The 20283-nt window shown below is 39.2% G+C and overlaps 1 protein-coding gene across 3 annotated transcripts in view; it reads left to right on the top strand.

Annotated features, from left to right (window-relative positions):
• LOC309691619 (polyprenol dehydrogenase) overlaps window positions 1–20024 on the top strand; it is a 56051-nt gene extending 36027 nt beyond the window's left edge. For 2 of the 3 annotated variants that reach the window (XM_082509429.1, XM_082509427.1), the window contains exons 4-7: window positions 8310–8411; window positions 9963–10170; window positions 11032–11239; window positions 14287–20024. In XM_082509429.1, the coding sequence (XP_082365555.1) occupies window positions 8310–8411; window positions 9963–10170; window positions 11032–11239; window positions 14287–14466 (698 nt within the window). In that variant the 3' untranslated portion in view covers window positions 14467–20024. The remainder of the gene's footprint in view (window positions 1–8309; window positions 8412–9962; window positions 10171–11031; window positions 11240–14286) is intronic. The other variant, XM_082509428.1, reaches the window with a different exon arrangement.
• The last annotated feature ends 259 nt before the right edge of the window (window positions 20025–20283 follow it).

The following is a 20283-nucleotide window of genomic DNA, read 5'->3' as shown; positions in this document are numbered from 1 at the left end:
ACATTTACAGCTGTCTTGAAAAGCAACGTCCCATTAGCGCTGCACGCTGGACTCGACCAGCCAGCCCCCTCTCTCCTACATCAGCCGAATAAAAACGTCTGTGGAGGAGCTAAGACTGGCAGGCTGCCCAGTCCTAATACTCTTGAATTTCACTTTGTTGTTTATCAGATTTAAAGTCAAACTATTTATATTCCCCCCCCCCCCCGGGTCCCGTAAGATGTATCCTTCGGGGAAGATGGTTCATTTATCTTTTTAGTCAGAAAATATTGTTGATGGGTAGAGCTGATTGGTTAGAAACTCAAGGGAATTTATGACTTGACTCTATACTGTGGTATATTAAGAACAAAATATTTTAAATAAATAATGAAACTAATGAGTGCAATGCAAAAATCAGGCTTTTCATGCCAAGGTATTTACTGTCACCTTTAAAGCACTGAGTAATGCAAGATCTCCGGCCTGTTGTCTAGCAGAAGAGAAATTTAATGTGTTTGGCACTGATGCATTTTAATATCAGATTTAGGTGTAATCCAGCTTAATCAAATCTACTGTAGTCAAAATCGGGACACAAGATGCATGTTAGAGCCAGGTGGAAAGGGAGGATTTGGGGTAAGAGAAACAGGCTGTCCTGACATAATTTTTTTCTTTTTCACTGTGTTGCTCTTTTAGAGTTGTTTGGCCAAGAAACTGAATGAAAAATAACACTTAAGAATATGCTTGGGAATGGAGGGAGGTTTACTGTGATATTGCAAGTTGGGCACGAGGTGAATCACATAATCATTACCTGCCGATCATGCTTTAGACTGGAATTAGTGTTTGTAAGATATATATATATATATATATATATATATATATATATACACATTTCTGCAATGTTTTGCAGAAAAATGGCAACCAGAACCCCCAGATCCTCTATAATTTCCTGGATTGATATGACAATGCAATTTAGCCACTCCAGACATACTGTGTTGACTGTAGCTTTGCAGCAGAGCATGTCAGAATGAAATTTGAATGGACATTTCTATTGCATGCCTAGCCTACATATTCTAATCACAGTTGGAGCATGCTAGTTCAGACAGGATTAATTAGAGCAAAATCACTTTGAGTTTGGAGCAGCTAGCCTAACAATATTCATGGTAAATGAAAGCATAAGAAATTTTTGCACGTTTTTAATTCACTTACTAATTTTTTGTCTCCTTTCTAGTATAAGTTTAAGTTAAACTGAACAGCTTTTCAATTGCTTGTCATGATTTGATTCAGGCTAAATCAATAGTATAAACACTGTTTTTGTTTTCTGTATTAGTCTCATAAAAATATACGATGTTAGTTTTAGGTTTTAGGTACAAAATCTCTTAGATTCTCTGTATACTGGTGTCACAAGCTACTTGTAATCTACATTAACCCTTTAAAGCTGGTCGGAGCGGGCATGCTCCGTTTTGCGTAACTATTTTTACGTCCCGGTAGCACTGCAACCACTTAAGCTAGTGCAATAATTGTTTTTGCACATGAAACCGGAGGAGTTGTACTTACATCTTATGCCATCAGCTTGTCCTAAGTCACAGTTTCCTTCCACATATAGCTTTGCAAAAACTGCATAAAAAGCACTTGCAGCAACAAAAACATAATATTCCAGAAACACGCTTTGCCGATCCGATCAGCTGTTTGTAACACTTCCTACGTCCATCAGCACGAACTATCGCATGTCCGCCATGACCTGCCCGAAACCGGAAGTGACGTCATTTTGCGGAAATGTAGTTTTTTACTATCAGGGCCTTATGAGCCTATACTGGTGTTTTTAAAAGTTATGTTTGACTTTATGACTTTCTGTGTCGTTTCTGGGATGCTTCGAACTCATATTGCACTAAATTAATTACTCACTATTAAAATTTGGGCTATAATGGTTGTATTGATGTATATTAACTTGAAATGGTTCCAAAAATGGCACTACAACATGTAAAAATATAATATAAGCTCTGGCGGACTTGGTTCTATGGTAGGTCTTAAAGGGTTAACCACAAGCCACATGAAGATAGTGCTTCCTTCAGCCGTTTGCAATTACTACAGAAACTCCAAAGAACAAGCACCTTTTGTTTCAGCTTTTTGTGTTGCTGATGTAATTTTTTGATAGTGGTAAGCTAGTGCTACGGACCCAACCTTCACTTTTAGGGATTGGGCCCTTTGGAGTAATTTAGAGTGTTGTTAAAGGTAAAAGCTGCGAGTGAAGAAAACGTCTGATGTGTCAGACCACAGATATGCCCTGTGCACCATCTTTGCTGTTCCTAGAACAGCTCTCTCCTGGAGAGATATCTCGGATGTTATTCCTGGAATCTACTGGAGCTCCTCTCTCAGTTTGGGGATCACAGGGACCACTGTAGCCTTTACCTTCCCGATCTGCAGTAGCTGCTCTGGCTCCTCCCTTGGTATTTCTCAAGCTACTCATGTTCATTCTTCCTGATGTTGCTATCGCTTAATATTGCTAAATATATACGGCTATAACAGATATAGAGATATATTGATAGCGTGTCTCCAAACAACAGCATGAATCACATTACCTTTACAAATTAACCTACATTTTGAGGAGGCAGCCTGCTCTTCTCAAATACATGTAGGTCAGGCATATACCTCAACATTCAGTCCAATTTGGATCCATTAGGCTCAACATTTATTTTTCCTGGTTTGTTTGTTTGTTGGCTGATATGGCCATTATAGTGATGGGTGGTAAAAAAAAAGATGCTTTGAATTTCCCTTTAATTTTGTAATTTTAGATTACGCTCATCCCAAAATAAATACATAAAATTGCAAAAAATAGAATTAACATAAAAAAGCACCTCTGCTAAACAGTTGTTGTTGTTTTTTTGGAAATTCAGTTTAAAATGTTACCAAAGGACTTTCAATCAGAAAGGGTTTTATTTTTTTCGGTAGCTCTTATGCTACTGTAGTTACTCTGATTGTGCACTGATGTGGCAGAACCCATTTCTAATCACATTTAGTGTTCAAAATTACAGACACAATTGTGCCTTTCCATCCACTTGGGACTCTAAGAGCAGCTGGTTGAGATGAAAAAGGGGAAAGGGAAGGTGACAGTTCACAAGCTTTAAAAGCAACGTTAGAAATGGCTGCTCTGCCATGAAACCATCCTTTGACTTTTGATCCCCTTAAGACTTCAATTCATACACGTGAAACCTAACGTTCAAGGGTCGTTGTGTGTTTTTTGTAGGCAAAAATGAAGCATAGTACAAATGTGTTACTGTTTGTATGAAACTAATTGTAAGTAATGCCTTCATCTTGTTTCAGAACTATTTCATATGCAGATATAAATTATTTATGGTGTTTTTTAAAGTTACAGTAATTCTTGGCTGTGAATAACTAGAAGTCAGCTGTTATTATTATCTTTTACTTATTTACACTTGTGCTTTCCCTGCTGTAACATGTGGAAATGTCTTTATTTTAAAAAGGTCTGAGATTGTGATTTAAGGCATTTTGTCACATTTAAAATCAGCATTAAAATTACTTTACTAATTATTTTAGACCTGCCTGTGTCAGCTTTGGCAGCTTTTACTGGAACTGAGTCCCGTCATCGTCTTCCAACCTTACTCTCATAGCAAAGTTGACTGTTTTCAATACTTTTTGGTTTTTAATTATGCACATGCACCAATTCTGCACCAGTGTCATGCTATATGACCAGCTCGCTGTATGGCCACATGCACGTCTGTTTAGATAACTGAGGCAATCTCATTAAACTGAAAATAGAAGTACTGTAGAGCAGCAGTTTTAGTGAGTTAATCCAAAAGAAAAGATTAAAATGAGGGACAATTTCATACTTTGAAATTGCAAATTACATTAATGGAACGGATAAGAGGCTAAATTATGCAAAGCCAGAAAATGTAGAGATAAAATACAGATTATCTGCATTGAATAAATATTCTAATTTTAGAATATAGTAATGTACAATGTACCTCCACATATAAAAAGTACAACTTCATCTAATTTAAATTAGAGTGTTGTCACCTTGAAAGACAGGGTCGTTTCAATGTCCACCTGTGGACCACTTCTGCTGCTCCTACTACATTTGAATAACTCTCTGGATGTCCCACTCTTACTGCTTGTACTTGATTACCATATATGTTCTGTTCCACTGTGTAAAATTGCCAACTTCAATTTCATTTTTAGGAAGAGGATTAAGATTTGGGAGTCAAATCCAGCAAGCAGGAACTCATATGCTCTTTGTTTTTGGCCAGACGTGGTGCTGTGTATTATGGCAATGCCGCCGAAAGGACATTGTTTAGGAGCCTTGTGTGTTTTTTCGGCTGCCAGCTTGCAAACCTAAGCCGTGCTGCCGTGTTCTTTTTAGAGAGAAGAGGCTTTGTTCTGGGAACTCTTCCAAACAAGCTGCACTTGTTCAGTCTTTTTTTACTTCAATTGTCATGAACTTTAACATTTAAAAACTAACTGAGGCCTTTATAGTTGGTCCACTCACTGAAAGATTGTTTTGACAGAGCTGAATACTTCAGACCAGCAAACTGCCAAAACTCAGCTTATGGTCAGTTGATCAGTTAATCAAGTATGGAAGTAGTAAGGGTAACCTTAGTTTTTCACATGATTACATAGAGTCCTGTGAAAACTTTCCCCCCCCACAGCTGTAGTTTACTTCAACAAAGAAGTCATGTTTGCTCTCTGCACAAGTACAGGTCGATAGTGAAACGGCACAGGGAGACATCCCTGAAGGGCAAAGAGAGTGAATTTAAACCAGGTAAGGTGTTTGCTTTTTATAGGCAGAATCACAAACCTTGGTAATCGCTCTTCATGGAGGACTTTCATGGTTATTTTCATGACTTTTTGCTCAGAAACAAACTTATGTCATCTTTTCTTGATTTATTTATTATCTTTGTCATCTACTATTCAGGAGTAATACAAAATTAACCACTTTATTATCTCACTAAAACCACTTTACTTAGTTTGGTTCCTCCACATTTGACAAGTTGCAGCTCATTTAAGATAAACAGTGAATGAGTCAGTGAGTAGATCCGGTACAACGCCTCCAAAGGTTTTTCATCGCGTCGTGTTTCAAGACATAAAATACAATCACAGTGTTGAGCGATTGAGTCAAGGAGCCTGAGTGTTATAGAAAATCCTGGGGTGCAGGCCCACGCATGATCAATGGCATTTCACTCCCAGTGGGCTTTCTAAATACGACTGGGTTTTCTGAAAGGGCTCAGTCTCGAGAGGCCCCATTCAAGATGACAAGAGAGGACTGACGGGCATGGCACACACACAGACATACACGCACACACAATTCTCCTGCAACACGTGCACCTGTTTTCAGGTGCACATAAGCACACACTCTTACTAAGTCAAATTTGTGCTCGCGGTCACTCTGCTGCACACACCGGGTTTGTTCTTATTATTTTCTCTTCGTTTCTTTCTTTTTTTTCTCTCAGACACACACAGTCAGCAGGAGGTGAGTAGCGTGGCTTGGAGATAAGACTGCTATCAGACCTTCATCAGGAACAGCTGCACTCTCATCTGTCTCAGCAGCCCTTTTCTTTATCAGTTCCATCAACTCGTCCTCCCTGTGTTCTCTCTGTCCTCCTCCTGTCTTTGTCCATTATATTTGAGACGTTAGAGGCTTACTTGAGTTCTAAAGGAAACAATATATTATTTTATAGATATTTGAAAGGCACAAGGCTTTACTTTGAATTGAGGGATATAATTTGACAGTGCTATTAAAAAATGCAAGGCCAAACCATGTGAATAATCCCGAGGCTTCGTGCAGCTTGAGTCTTGCTTGTCAGAATGTGTAAGCTTCTACTTTCAAATTCTCACTGTAATCATAGGCTTATATATCTTATATATCTCAAGATATAATAAAAACACAATCTGTCCTTAGCTAGTCTTAAAATTAGATCAATACAACCTCAAATGAAGTATAAAAGACGGCCTGTTACACCATGTCATGATTTATTTATTATCTAACCCCGATTCTGTTTCCATCCAAATTAAGAAGGTAAGTAGCAGCCAGGCGCTTCTAATCAGATGCACTTAATTAATTGATGAGCAGAAAATGTGATCACCTCAATGAAAGAAGATGTTTTACTATTTTGCTCATCTGCTGTCTGCTATGGTGGGAGCTTAAAAACTTTATAAATGCCTGCAAACCTCAATGACATAAAACAGCGTTGTAAAGTCCAGAAAACAGTGACCTTAAGTTATTGCTGCTAAAGATGTTCTGCAGGCTTTTGAATCAGGGGGTTAACTTAGTTTTTCCACACACTGCTTCTGCATTTTGGCTTAGTTTGTTCAAATGAATGACACACAGTAGTATGCCATGTGTTAAGGTTAGGTATTTACCTAAAATAAAGACCTGCTAAGGACGACATATTTCCTGATAATTTTGCATTTTTAAAATTTACATTTACATTATTAAATATTAATGACACAAAGATAAAAAAGAGACATGATGGATTCCACTGGCAACAAAAAATGCAAAACAATTTCAGCCATGTAGAGTTATGAGTCTGCAGATTGCACAGAGTAAGAAAAACAATAATGTGATGGGAGCACTAGTGTATATTACTTTGCTATTAGAGTAGTGTATTCGTTTTTGTGTATATTTTGGGTGTCACATTTCTGTGATCAACTCATTTCTCTGTTGCTTTAAGCCAGTGAACCCAAAATAGGATTTCTGTTTTAGCATTTAATAGAACAGGATTGTTTACTTTTCAAGAATATTTCCCATCCTGAAGTGCTGAGAAATGCACACAGAGGATGTTAGAGGGTTAAAGAACAATTTAAAACATTTCTTGCTGGAATGAGATTTCAATTTGCTGCTGAAGATTAGAAGTGAGTCAGCAGTCGTGTCTGCAGTGGGAAGGTCATTCTACAAATGTAGAGTCTGTAAAAAAGAAGAAAGTTTATTTATTTTTTTTGTTTTTGCACCATTAAATGAAGCAGAAGCACCACAAAAACTGGGAAAGACAATATAAAACTGTTCCCGATAAACAAGAGAAGTGACCACTAGGGGTCATTTCTATATTACCCACCATTAAAAAGGTATTACTATACAGAGATTTTGCACTATTTAATACATTGCATGACAGTCATATATGCCTCATTATGATATCTGTTCAAGTGCAGAATAAAAAGCAGTAGAACTTTTAATCAGGGCAGTTAAATGGCTTGTTTAGCCTGAAGAGCTTCTTGAATGCATATTTGATGAACATTTTCATGGTACTGTGCAGATCAAAACAGCTCATTTGGCATTTTGATGTTGATGGTGGTGGAAAATGTTGTCTAATATATTTCAAATTCTCCTGCATAGTGCTCACTTGGGTTGAGACCTGTGGGCTTTCAAAGCCATATCATACATTTGACATTTTTTTCGTAATCAACACGTTCAATGACCTTTAATACCCTGTGGAATATATTGTCATCCTGGGAAAAAATGATCCTTCTCCCATCAGAATAGAAGGCTTCAGCATGGGAGAAAGGTGATCAGTCAGAACAGATTTGTATTGATTTCCCTCTAAAGGACAAGTGGACCTAAACTGTGCAAGCAAAATACCCCTCACAGCATAGCAGAGCCACAAGATGCTCTCATTGGAGGGGCTCTTGTTCCTTTAATTTGTCACCAGTCTGTTACTATTTTACAATAAACCCTGCCGCACCTTGGGTATCTCAGTGGTTTAGTTAAGGTGTGATGTCACAGGTTTGTTACCTGGCTGGCCATTTAATAAGGGATGCTGAGGTAACTTTGTGTTTGGAGCCACAGAGCTTTGACCGTGGAAAAAGTAGGTCTCGTTGATCAACCCCCAAACAGAATGACATATCCCTTTTTGATGAACAGATTTGAGAATTTTATTATTATTTTATTACTTAAAATTTTATATATTCCAGGAAAGCTCGGTTTGTCAAGCTTTTTTAAATCAGTGTTTCTGTGAGCGTGCAGACACTTGAGCTTACTAAAGCCAGCAGTCCCCCTTCATGTTTTGATGAGAGAAGCTGATCTCTTACCTGTGTCTTATCACATATTAGATCTGATATAACAATGTGCTGAGCTTTGATGGAGTTCTGGTGGGAGTATTAGGTTTGTTAATGTGATAGAGCAATGGAAGTGCTGTTAGTGTTGCAGTGTAGGAATCCACCAAGCCCGCTGGAGAAGATGATTAATACACTCTTTGATGTCTTACTGGCAAAGTGTCGTGGAGGATTAATCCATTTATAATGGCTCTGGTGTGTGTGTGTGTGTGTGTGTGTGTGTGTGTGTGTGTGTGTGTGTGTGTGTGTGTGTGTGTGTGTGTGTGTGTCCATTGCAGTGGAGTTTAAGAAACTGGACTTGGCTTCATTGCAGTCTGTACGTCAGTTCGCCCAGAGCTTCAGAGAACGGGACCTGCCGCTAAATATTTTGGTCAATAATGGTGAGTCTTTGTGTTCTGTCCTTGTGTTATATGAGTGTGCAGCCGGACTCTGCACAAAGTTTATCAAATATTTATTGAGAGAAGTAGAAAGCCTCTGCGCAGCTGTGTAATTTCAATGCAGTCGCCTGGCTGAATTTAAAGGGAGTTTGAGAATTAAACACAGATCCAGTCACACTGTGAAATGTTCTGCACGCGTCCTTGGATACTGTATACAGTGGGGCAAAAAAGTATTTAGTCAGCCACCGATTGTGCAAGTTCCCCCACTTAAAATGATGACAGAGGTCAGTAATTTGCACCAGAGGTACACTTCAACTGTGAGAGACAGAATGTGAAAAAAAAATCCATGAATTCACATGGTAGGATTTGTAAAGAATTTATTTGTAAATCAGGGTGGAAAATAAGTATTTGGTCAATAACAAAAATACAACTCAATACTTTGTAACATAACCTTTGTTGGCAATAACAGAGGTCAAACGTTTACTATAGGTCTTTACCAGGTTTGCACACACAGTAGCTGGTATTTTGGCCCATTCCTCCATGCAGATCTTCTCGAGAGCAGTGATGTTTTGGGGCTGTCGCCGAGCAACACGGACTTTCAACTCCCGCCACAGATTTTCTATGGGGTTGAGGTCTGGAGACTGGCTAGGCCACTCCAGGACTTTCAAATGCTTCTTACGGAGCCACTCCTTTGTTGCCCGGGCGGTGTGTTTTGGATCATTGTCATGTTGGAAGACCCAGCCTCGTTTCATCTTCAAAGTTCTCACTGATGGAAGGAGGTTTTGGCTCAAAATCTCACGATACATGGCCCCATTCATTCTGTCCTTAACACGGATCAGTCGTCCTGTCCCCTTGGCAGAAAAACAGCCCCATAGCATGATGTTTCCACCCCCATGCTTCACAGTAGGTATGGTGTTCTTGGGATGCAACTCCTCCAAACACGACGAGTTGAGTTTATACCAAAAAGTTCTACTTTGGTTTCATCTGACCACATGACATTCTCCCAATCCTCTGCTGTATCATCCATGTGCTCTCTGGCAAACTTCAGACGGGCCTGGACATGCACTGGCTTCAGCAGCGGAACACGTCTGGCACTGCGGGATTTGATTCCCTGCCGTTGTAGTGTGTTACTGATGGTGACCTTTGTTACTTTGGTCCCCGCTCTCTGCAGGTCATTCACCAGGTCCCCCCGTGTGGTTCTGGGATCTTTGCTCACTGTTCTCATGATCATTTTGACCCCACGGGATGAGATCTTGAGTGGAGCCCCAGATCGAGGGAGATTATCAGTGGTCTTGTATGTCTTCCATTTTCTGATGATTGCTCCCACAGTTGATTTTTTTCACACCAAGCTGCTTGCCTATTGTTGCCTATCAGAAATTACTGACTGATGTATGGGTTTCACTTTAACCTTTGCGTTTTTTGTGTTTTATCTCTATTACTTTTTTATGTAAAATGTTAAATTAGTCTTGTAGCATTTGAATTAAATTCACATTTGAAATACTAAAATGCATTTTTTTGTGTATCAAATATTTGTGTGTGGATGTGTGTGTCAAGCGGGTGTTATGCTGGTTCCTGAGGGGCGTACGGAGGATGGATTTGAGCAGCACTTCGGTGTGAACTACCTGGGACACTTCCTTTTGACCTGGCTACTCCTGGATACACTGAAGGATTCTGGGAAATCGGGTCATGTCTCTCGTGTGGTCAACGTCTCATCCTCAGCTCACTGCATCGGACAGATCAGACTAAATGACCTGAATAGCCGGTAGGTACACACAAACACAAATGTCCAAAGACATGCATCTGATGCACACAATACCTGAAGTTAATAACAAATAATAAACTAATAAATAGTTAAAATGATATATAGACTTTAAAAATGCTTGCTTCAGATGCAAACTGAGTCATTTCATGTAATTGCTATTGTCACAGTGGTCATTAATTTTTCACTTTAGTGTTTGGTGGTTATCAGCCATTTACTATTGAGCCACAAACATATTTAATGATGTGTGACATTCACATTAAGCGCTTTATTAAAAAAGATAAAGTCAACCCTTCGATATTCTTTAAGAAGAGCGGTTCACATCCTTGTGTATTGTGCTCACCTGCCTTCTTTATGCTGAGATCAGTATTACACATCTCAGTTTGGCACAAGTGGACAACTGTTGGTTCCAGTTGGCTCAGTATCGCTCCAGCTCTCAACACTGCTGTCAAGATGTATTAACAGCCTGAATATCGTCATCATGTCGTTACATAGATATATTGGTGTTTAATATCCAAGGTCTTAAACGCAAATGCTGATTTAACTCAGTACAGACTTCTTTTAGTCCAAAAGCCTAGCATAACATTTATAATACCCTTGTTAAGTTTCGGGGACATTATAAATATATTATGTTATTTAAATAATAATTTTAAGCTTCTATCATACTACACACATTATATAGTTGAGGACAGAATTATTAATATTTTATTAATTAATTCCTTTTTTTTTTTGAGGAATTTAGTTTGTTAGCAAAGTGAATTAATATAATTTAATCAGATTTTTGGAAAAGCTGTGTTAAAAGTTTCTTACTTTTTCATAGGGAGGATAATAATTGACATTCTTTCTTGCTCTCTCTGTATTCAGCCAATCTTACTCCTCACATGCTGCTTACTGTCAGAGCAAGCTGGCCCAGGTGTTATTCAGTTTCCACCTCCACCAAGAGATGCAGAGTGGAGGTTTCCAAGTGAGTTCGTGTGCCGTGGATCCCGGCATGGTGGATACCGCACTCTACCGCCACCTCTGGACACCCCTCCATCTGGCACAAAGTGTCATCGCTCGCCTGCTCTTCAGGGTAAAACACGGCTCTGCATTTTCTGTTGTGTCCCAACTGTAATATTCACCTTGTAGAGAAGTAGCGCACAATGTACGGTTCAGATCAAATATAGTTGACATGTGCTTAAAGTAAATGCATTTTATACTGTTCACACTGTATCACAGAATGATCGCAGTAATTGAGCTTCAAATTATTTTATTGTTAGAAGAATAGCTTGTAACAACAACATAGCAACCCTGGATAATTTAAGTGTTTCCTCAACTCTTGAGTTGCAGTTTATTCTGCGTTGTGAGGTTTTGGAACTGGAAATCTCTAAAAGTTAAAACTGTTAGATGTGAACCTACAAACTTGACTGTGGGCACTCTACAGATTGTATTATGAGATGAAACAGACACACACACACACACACACACAGTCCATCCACCCTGCTGAAAATGGAAGTGCTACTAAAACTCCAGCCCCTTCACTTTGTGTTACATTTTAAAGCCTTCTTTGCATAACTTAAAGCACTGACCCCAGGCTGCTGTTAATGTCCCTGAGATTTAATGGAAGAAGATGTGTGTGCATGCTTGAGCCCCAAGCCACAGTTGTCACATTTGCCTGTGAGCACAACCTTTGGAATAGTTTTGCCCCACATACAGTATGCAAACTTATTATCATGTGAAATAGTCCATGTAATTATTAACTAACACACACACATTTATTTTGCCTTTTACAACACCTTTTTATTTTAAACTCGGGGATTAAAGTTGGATTTTGCCCTAAGATTGGGTGTAATGGTGCCACATCGGGAAAATACGTAGAAGCAGGTTGTTAAATGAAGAGCACAGAGTGATTCTGACTTTAATCTCAGAATTCTGATTTTCTTTTCAGAATTCTGGTAGATAGACTATTAACGAATACTTGGCATATTCACAAAAAATTATCTGTTGTATATTTAAGAATGAAGATAGAGTTTGCAAATACTGACTTTTGAGTTCATTAGAATTGTGCAAAGTCTGTTTTTGCATTTTATACTGTATTTCCATCTTTCAGTAAATTGCTGTTCCTATTTCCCATATTGAAAGTCAATGAACCTAGTACAATTTCTGAGAGTGCGGCACAATCAATATCCAGAGGAAGTAATAATAGCAACAAAAATGCAGCATCCATGAGAGTAAAGCAGTGAAGTGGTGAACAACAAAGCAATAGATGAGCTAGTATGAGAAGGTTCAGGTTCCTTTATTGATGCCCTTAGGTAGATTTCTTTTGCAGTTAAAAGAGCAGGCAACCCATCAACCAGACATCAAACACAGACACTGGCTACATATACAGAGGGAAAGAGAGCATTCTCCAGGCTTCAATAAAACCACAGCTTCAAACCCCCAAACTAATAAATACTATAAAAAGGCCAAAAAAATTTAATAAATTAATGAATACATTCAAATTAAGTGCACAATTTGCAATAGCTTTTCAGCTTTTTCCCTCTGGAAAAGATGAAAATCCCGCAGGGGATGGGAATCATCATTTAAGAGCTGGCCATCCTCTGCAACTGCCTGGTATACATCAACTCTAGGCTAAGCTGCAATTTACCAATCAGCTGCCCTGACCAGTTTACAGTTTGACTCAGTTTGTTCCTGTCCTTCAAAGACAGGTCACCATGACACCAAGGAAAAAGATAAAACTGACTCAATAAAAGATTTTAAAAAAATATTGTCATAATGGTCTTATCAATATGAAAGGAGGACCTTGATGACCCTTTTTCAAGATTCGAGGTTCAAGAAGTTTATTGTCATGTACACTGCAAAACACAATTGGTTACACAGAGTAATGAAATTCTTACTTTGCAGGTTCCCTTCACACAACTAAAAAGACTAAAAACCAACTTAAAAGAAAGTAATAATAAGTAAGTAAAATAGTGCTTGTAGATGTGGTGTAATCAGAATTTAAAGTGCAAGTAGTTGCAACACTGTCACAGTGATAATATATACAGAATATGCAATATTACAGTGTATATGTAAAGATACGTACAAAAATTGCAAATTTACAGGTTAATATAAATGTACATATATATAAGTGTTTTGGACACTGCTTCACAGTTTGTGTGAAAATTCAAGCTTGAATCAATAATAGTCCCCAGATATTTGCAGGGACACATTCCTTGGTTTGACCCTTAATGTTTGTGGAATCAGATATGCTGGAATTTTTCCTGAAATCCGCAATTATTTTCTGGGTTTTCAATATGTTGAGCTGGAGATAACAATTTTTACACCACCTGAAAAAGGGCTCAATAGCATGTTTATGGCTGGTTTTCCTTTCCGTGTATGTAAAAGACTGACAATGACCGTGTCATCTGCATACTTTAAAATGGCCCTACCATCAAGCATCCAACTGCCGTGGAAACCGTTGCCCCTCCCCAATCACAGAAAGAGTTGGGTGTTTTGTTGTTGCTGTTGTCTTTCTGTACTAAAACTCCTGCGTGGATGGAGAGACTTTTTAACTACAGACAGCAAAATGAATTATGAAGAACACGTTTTGCTTGCCAATACCCCCCCCCCACCCCTCCTTTTTTGTACTTAAAAATTCAGCCCTTCAAGTACAATGATAATTCACTTAGAAGAACAATTAAAATTGATGTTTGAAATTATTGCACAGTAGTACAGCATACACACATCACAGACAGCACTCACGTACTGTTATACACGAGTATGCAAGTGTGCTGTTAAAGCTTTCAGGTTGTGATCCTCTCTCTGCTCAGAAACCTGCTGCTGGTCTCACTGCTGACACTGAGATCATTGTTAAAATGCATCAACACCAGCACTCTCAAGCATACGCTCATCCATGAAAACACACACACACACACACACACATGCTCTTACCCTGAGCCTTCCTTTCAGTGATGCTAACACACAGTGACATTAGCCCTACTCTTTCATCCGTGTCCACACACACACTTAGGCACATTTTTTTGTCTACGTGAAGATAGGTTGTTGTTGATCTTGTCTTCCATTCCAGTTCTTTTCTTTATATATTTTATATGCAGGAGCTCTTTAAATTTTTAATTGTGTTTATGTGTTTGTCCCTAGACTCCTGAAGAGGGCACTACCACTGTGCTCTCTGCTGCTCTGTCACCTGCTCTGGAGGGAGATTGTGGAGGAGGTTACTGGGCCAATGGGTGCAGGGAGATGACAACACCGCTGACCTTTGATCCCCAGCTGCAAGTGAGCCTATGGGAAATCAGCCTCCAGTTGCTGAACCTCCACTAGCATGAGACAAGGATGACCAACAGGACTAAACCCATTTGACAACATCAGATAAAAAAGACCCTATATTCAGGGCGGCCAGCCATTCTCTCCTCCCTTTTTCATACTTCACATCAGGGCGTTGCTAGTAATTTGTTACAAGTGTCATAATCCAGTGCTGGACTGTGATTGGTTGTTTAGAGAGCAAAGATCTCTTTCTTTTAGCGTTTTTTTTTTTAGTTTTATTTTTTATTTTCTTTTTTCCAGACCTGCCAAAGAAGGGCTACAGGGGATGGAAGATGCTTTTTTTGCTTTTCACTGTGAGCAAGCAAACATATTTGCACACACACACAACCACACTCTAGGGTTGTAGCTATATGTCATTTTGCTGTCATGGATAGCAGAGAGTTGCTGTTGGCGCCATCTAGTCAGATATCAGTTAATGGCACCCACCAATGATATGATGAGTTTGATTCCCTGATCGCGTATCAGAGAATCAGTCATCTGCTATGATACAAACCTTACTTGGATTTTTCAATTAGTCCGGCCCACAATAACTAAATTCCTCTTGGAAGCTTTTTCACATCAACAAAAAATTCCAGTAAAATAATCCAAAAGCTTAATTTTGGCAACAAAATAACATATTGGTCAAACCCTAGCATACGCGCACATACAGTACACACACATTTACACACTACGACAATGATCTGATCTGATCCTGCCTTGCTGTGGCAAGGGAATGTGATGTCATCAGTTTGCGTTGACACATCACTGCGATTTCTCAGATCGTATTGCCATCCGGCCTCTTTTACTGGGAGCACTTTGTTTTTATTGGTTACTATTGAATCATGTTAACTGCTGGTTGTAGTTGCATGAGTAGATGTTTTTACAGACGTGAATTTAGCTGAAAAGCTAAGAATCCATCATCGTCTCCTCTTTCCTCTCTCCGGCGCGCAGTAACCCAATAAAAGATGTTCCTTTTGACTGCTAGGGGGATTTGGGAAGAGTTTTAAAAAAGGGAGATATTTCAGATAACAGTAAGCCTAAATTTGGAATGATTCCCCTTCGACCCAAGAGTGATGAAACGTTTGGTTGAGTTGCTGTGAATTTTTATGCTGTTATTTCTAAAGCGGAATTTCCAGCTGTTTCTGGTTGTCTGCTCAAAAAAAATGAGAAAAAAAAAGGTTTGGGAACCGACCTCAAATTCATTTTGTCACCGTTTTCCTTTGTGATCTGTGCTAATCGCTTTTTTCTGTGTCTGTGATACGTGTGCATGTATTATGCACACAAGCTAAGAATTAACTCATGTATAGACCCAATTCATGCTGATGGATAGCACAACAATGGCTAACCCCGGAGGAACTGCAACGAGAAGGAATGCGAGAGAGGGGAAAGCACATTTTTTCAGCATTCAAACTGTGATTGGTTCCTCATTGCTGCTGCTACTGCCTCTTCCTCATTTGGCGCCGCTCCCAGTGCATTGTGGGATTGAGATTTCCCAGTAGTGAGAATCAAACTCCATCTGCTGAGCTGACACACACACACAGACACTCACTCAGAAACATTGGAAGCAGTACATCCAGGCATAGGCTTATCCAAACAAGCGCACAGCAAATAAACACGTCTGTCTGTGATGCAGGAACATGCTCACACACTCTTACACACATACAAAGACACACTTAATGCCATCTCCACTGTGATTAACATGTTTTAGCTGTGGGGATGAAAAGTGTTATCTCAAATTAATTAAGTTTTGGCTAAAATCCTTAACCACAAGTCATCGCTGTAGTGTATGTGTACGTTGTTGCTTTGAATAAAGCCAGTTCGCATCCAGCATTCATTATGATCTGCCGCATGTGAAGCGATAGTATCACTGTGGTAGCTAATTCAGCCAGTGGCACAGTGTCAGACATGAAGAATAGGAACAAAGTGTAATGGAAGAAAATGCATAAAGGAAAAAGGTATCAGCTTTAAGGCACTCATTGCTTAAATGGTTAAATTTAATGTGATTCTCACTGTTTTGTCAAGCAGTTTAAGTATTTGTCTCAATTCAGAGACGAAAAAATCATCCTTCAGAGAATTTGTAGGACAGACTGACCCGCTGCCGCCACCGCTAAATCAGACGACAGTCTAAATTTACAAGGGGAAAAAATAAAGGCGTATTTGCCCCATCCTTGTCATCTTATAAAGTCATTTTTGGTTTATGTTATTCATAAGTGTGTTGGGCTTTTTGGTTCATGTGATATATCTACAAATGATGTGTCAACCCAAATATCTGCCTAATATCTTATGAATATTTGAATATATGGGTTGACAAAGATTGCAAAAATGCGCAGGAACCTGCACTTTGAAGGGAGGCATTATGCTAAAAAACCCACTTTAAGATTCCCAGGACTTTGCGAGGATTCACAATCTCGTGGCAGTCGGCCCTATGAGCATCACAAATACTGACGGTATAATACTGAAGCCGTTACATTTGGAATTTATTAGTTTTGACTGATACATTTGGCTGAGATGAGGAAGCCATCTGTATTCATCTGGCTTCCAGGTATTCAGTATCTATTATTATCCGGTGCCAAGTCAAATACGCTGAATTGTGGGAGAAAAATTTTGAGGGGATGAAAAAATGACAGAAAAAATAAAAGGAACGCCTCCCGGTCGTAGTTATTATAACTATCAGGGTGTGACACGGACTCTGATATGATGTGAAGGCACCATAACTCCAAGACAACTCATCAAAGTTTACATCCCATAAGAGAGGCTTATTCTGATTAGAAATTAAAATATAATTTTAAAGCAAACATCAAAGGTTTTTTTTTTCTAGATTAGCAATTGTGTGTGAGCTGACTCTAAATACCAGCAATATTGCTCAGTCTTTTGAGTGTTGTATTGTTTTTCAGGCTGCTTGAAAACAGTTTATTGCCTCAGTGCTTCCTTTGTTTGACTGTGTGGTTGCCCTTGGCCACTGTAAGGTACTGATTAAATAACAAACAGCCAAACCTAGTGCATATCTATACATCTATATATCTCTCTACATATAGATATATAAATATAAAATGCACATGCTTCCGTTCACACAAATAAAAACACCAGCCTATCCACTCAGTGGCGCTTATTGAAAGAATTCAAGGCTACAATATGACATACATCCTGTCAAAGAGCTACCGTGTTTTTCTCAGCTGCTACAGTAGATGTATTTTAGCTGGAAAGGGCGAGTGGGGGAATGTCACAGACTCTCCCTTCTATCTGAGCACAAGGTTTTCCAAAGGCGAAAGGAGGAAACGCGCACGGATCTGTCTCAGTGTGCTTATCGTGTCGACGTGCAGAAGTGACTGCTAAATTATCACTGATTTACCCGGTTATATACGGTATTTAGCGTCCTCCTGAAGCATTCTACACAGACACGACAACACGGTGAACTTTCTGAACTCGATTTGCAAATATAGAAAAAGAACAACAGCTCCAGTAACTGTCTGTGATATTATCTGTGTGTTATTTACTCGTATATGATCGTTTCAAAGCGTTGGAGGAGACCAGTGAAGACATTTGTAGATTAAAAATAGCCATTCCTCTGAACAACCTGGGATCACATTTATATTAAATGTTCCAGTCCCAAGTTCTGCAAAATCTTAAATGTGTATATTTGCACTGGTGTGAAAAAGTGTTTTTTCCCTTGCTGATTTCCAATGTTTTTGTATGTTTGTCACACTTAAATGTTTTAGATAATCAAATTTAAATATTAGACAAAGTTAACACAAGTAAACACAAAATGCAGTTTCCTAATGAAATTGTTTTATTATTAAAGGGAAAAAATTCCAAACCTACATGGCCCTGTGTGAAAAAGTGATTGCCCCCTAAACATAATAACCCTTAGCAGCAGCAATCTACAGTCAAACGTTTGCGATAACTGGTAATGAGTATTTTACGCTGTGGAGGAATTTTGATGAATCTTTGCAGAACATTTGTTGTTCAAGCACAAACTGCTTTTTTAAGGTCAGGCCGCAGCATCTCAATCGGATTCAGTCAGGGCTTTGACTGGGCCACAATGAAGTTTTCATTTTGTCTTTCTTAAGCTATTCAGAGGTGGAGCTGGTGTGTTTTGGATCATTGTCCTGCTGCAGAACCCAAGTTTATGTTCCTTTTCCTCAGGAGTGGTTTTCGTCTTGGAACTCTATGCAGACCCAGTCTCTTTCTTATGGTGGAGTCATGACCACTGACTTTAACTGAGGCAAGTGAGGTCTGCAGTTCTTTGGTTCTTGTTCCGGGTTCTTTTGTGACCTCCTGGATGGGGTAACTGTGGTAGGCTGGCCACTCCTGGGAAATCCACCCCAGTTCCAGGTTTTCTCCAGGTGTGGATAATGGCTCTCACCATTTGTCAGACAGGTTCTATCTAAGGGATTTCTTGATTCACCAGGTCTGGCAGTAAATAAGCCTTAGTCTAGCAGTGAAACTACACTCAACTTTGTAAAACGTGGTTAATTACAGCTAAATCGTGATTTAACAAGGTGGGGCAATCACTTTTTCACACAGGACCATGTAGGTTTGGATTTTTTCCCCCTTAATAATATTAATAATAAACACCTTCATTTAGAAACTACATTTTGTGTTTACTTGTATCATCTTGGGGGGGCAGGGATAGCTCAGTAGGTAGATTGGTGGCCCCATGATCGGAAGATTGAGGATTCGAATCCACTGAACGGCTATCCTGAGCAAGGTACTGTCCCTACACGCTGCTTCCCGAGCGCCCAATGCCTGCCCACTGCTTCACTGAGTGAACGGGTTAAATGCAGAGAGGAATTTCCCCATGGAGATCAATAAAGTATACATTATTATTATTATTATCTTGGTCTAATATTTCATTTTGTTTGATGATCTGAAACATTTAAGTGTGATGAACATACCAAAAAATCAGAAAGCAGGCACTCCACTGTATATTCAGTGATATAAAGATGTAAACGGGGGGTAAAACCAGATGAACTGAGTCCTTACTCTGGTACTATTCCAGTTAAAAGAAGCCACATTCTAGTGTCGTTTAACCTTTATTGCATACACCCCTAAACTGTTTTCTCCTTTGTTGTGAGAGCGACCTTTCAATTGAGCCCCTGGAGGCTGCAAATCGAAGACATTTCCCACCTCAAATCCATTGTAAACATTCAGTGCACCTGGGCCCCCTGAGTTTTTATTGAAATGTGTGGAATGTTTTATTTTTATCATTATTTCGTTGTTGTTGATCTTATTGCTTTTGCTGTGCCTAAAAAAGAAATCTCCCTCACCGATGTGTTAACTGTGAATTTTTTCATGTAGAAATTAACTCGTAGAACTTGTGATACCGTCTTGTCCTGTGCATTGATACGATTTCTCTCTCTCTGGAGTGATTGGAGTGGAGGTGAAGAATGTTTGTGTATGAATGACTGCGTGCGTGCGTGCGTGCGTGCGTGTCTCTAGATAAGGGTGTTGATGTCTATGATCTTTTTTTTTCTTCTTTTTTTTGGGGTTTTTTTGGTCAATTATTGTGACATTCCAGCAGCAGCCGTCACCTTTTCTATTATCCAAAGCCTCTCAATAAACATATCATTGTGCCATTTGCTCTCCATCCTTCTTCCCAGCGTGTGAGTGAGAAACCGTCAGTCTGATGTTGCTCGACATGAGACAGCGAGCCTCGAGCACTGTCTGAACTTTTGAGACATTCTCAGATCCATCAGTGAAACGTACACACACACACACACGGTCATTTTTCCATTACAATAGAGGACCTTACATTCACTTAAATTGTTTTTCTTCAGTCTTACAGTGCCTGCCTGATCTTAACTTTAATCTCACATTTACCCTAAAATTGAATGA

The sequence above is a fragment of the Aulonocara stuartgranti genome, assembly GCF_965226115.1.
Source record: "Aulonocara stuartgranti genome assembly, chromosome: 16".
In the NCBI taxonomy this organism is placed as follows: Eukaryota; Metazoa; Chordata; class Actinopteri; order Cichliformes; family Cichlidae; genus Aulonocara; species Aulonocara stuartgranti.
This window is presented reverse-complemented; position numbering and strand designations above follow the sequence as displayed.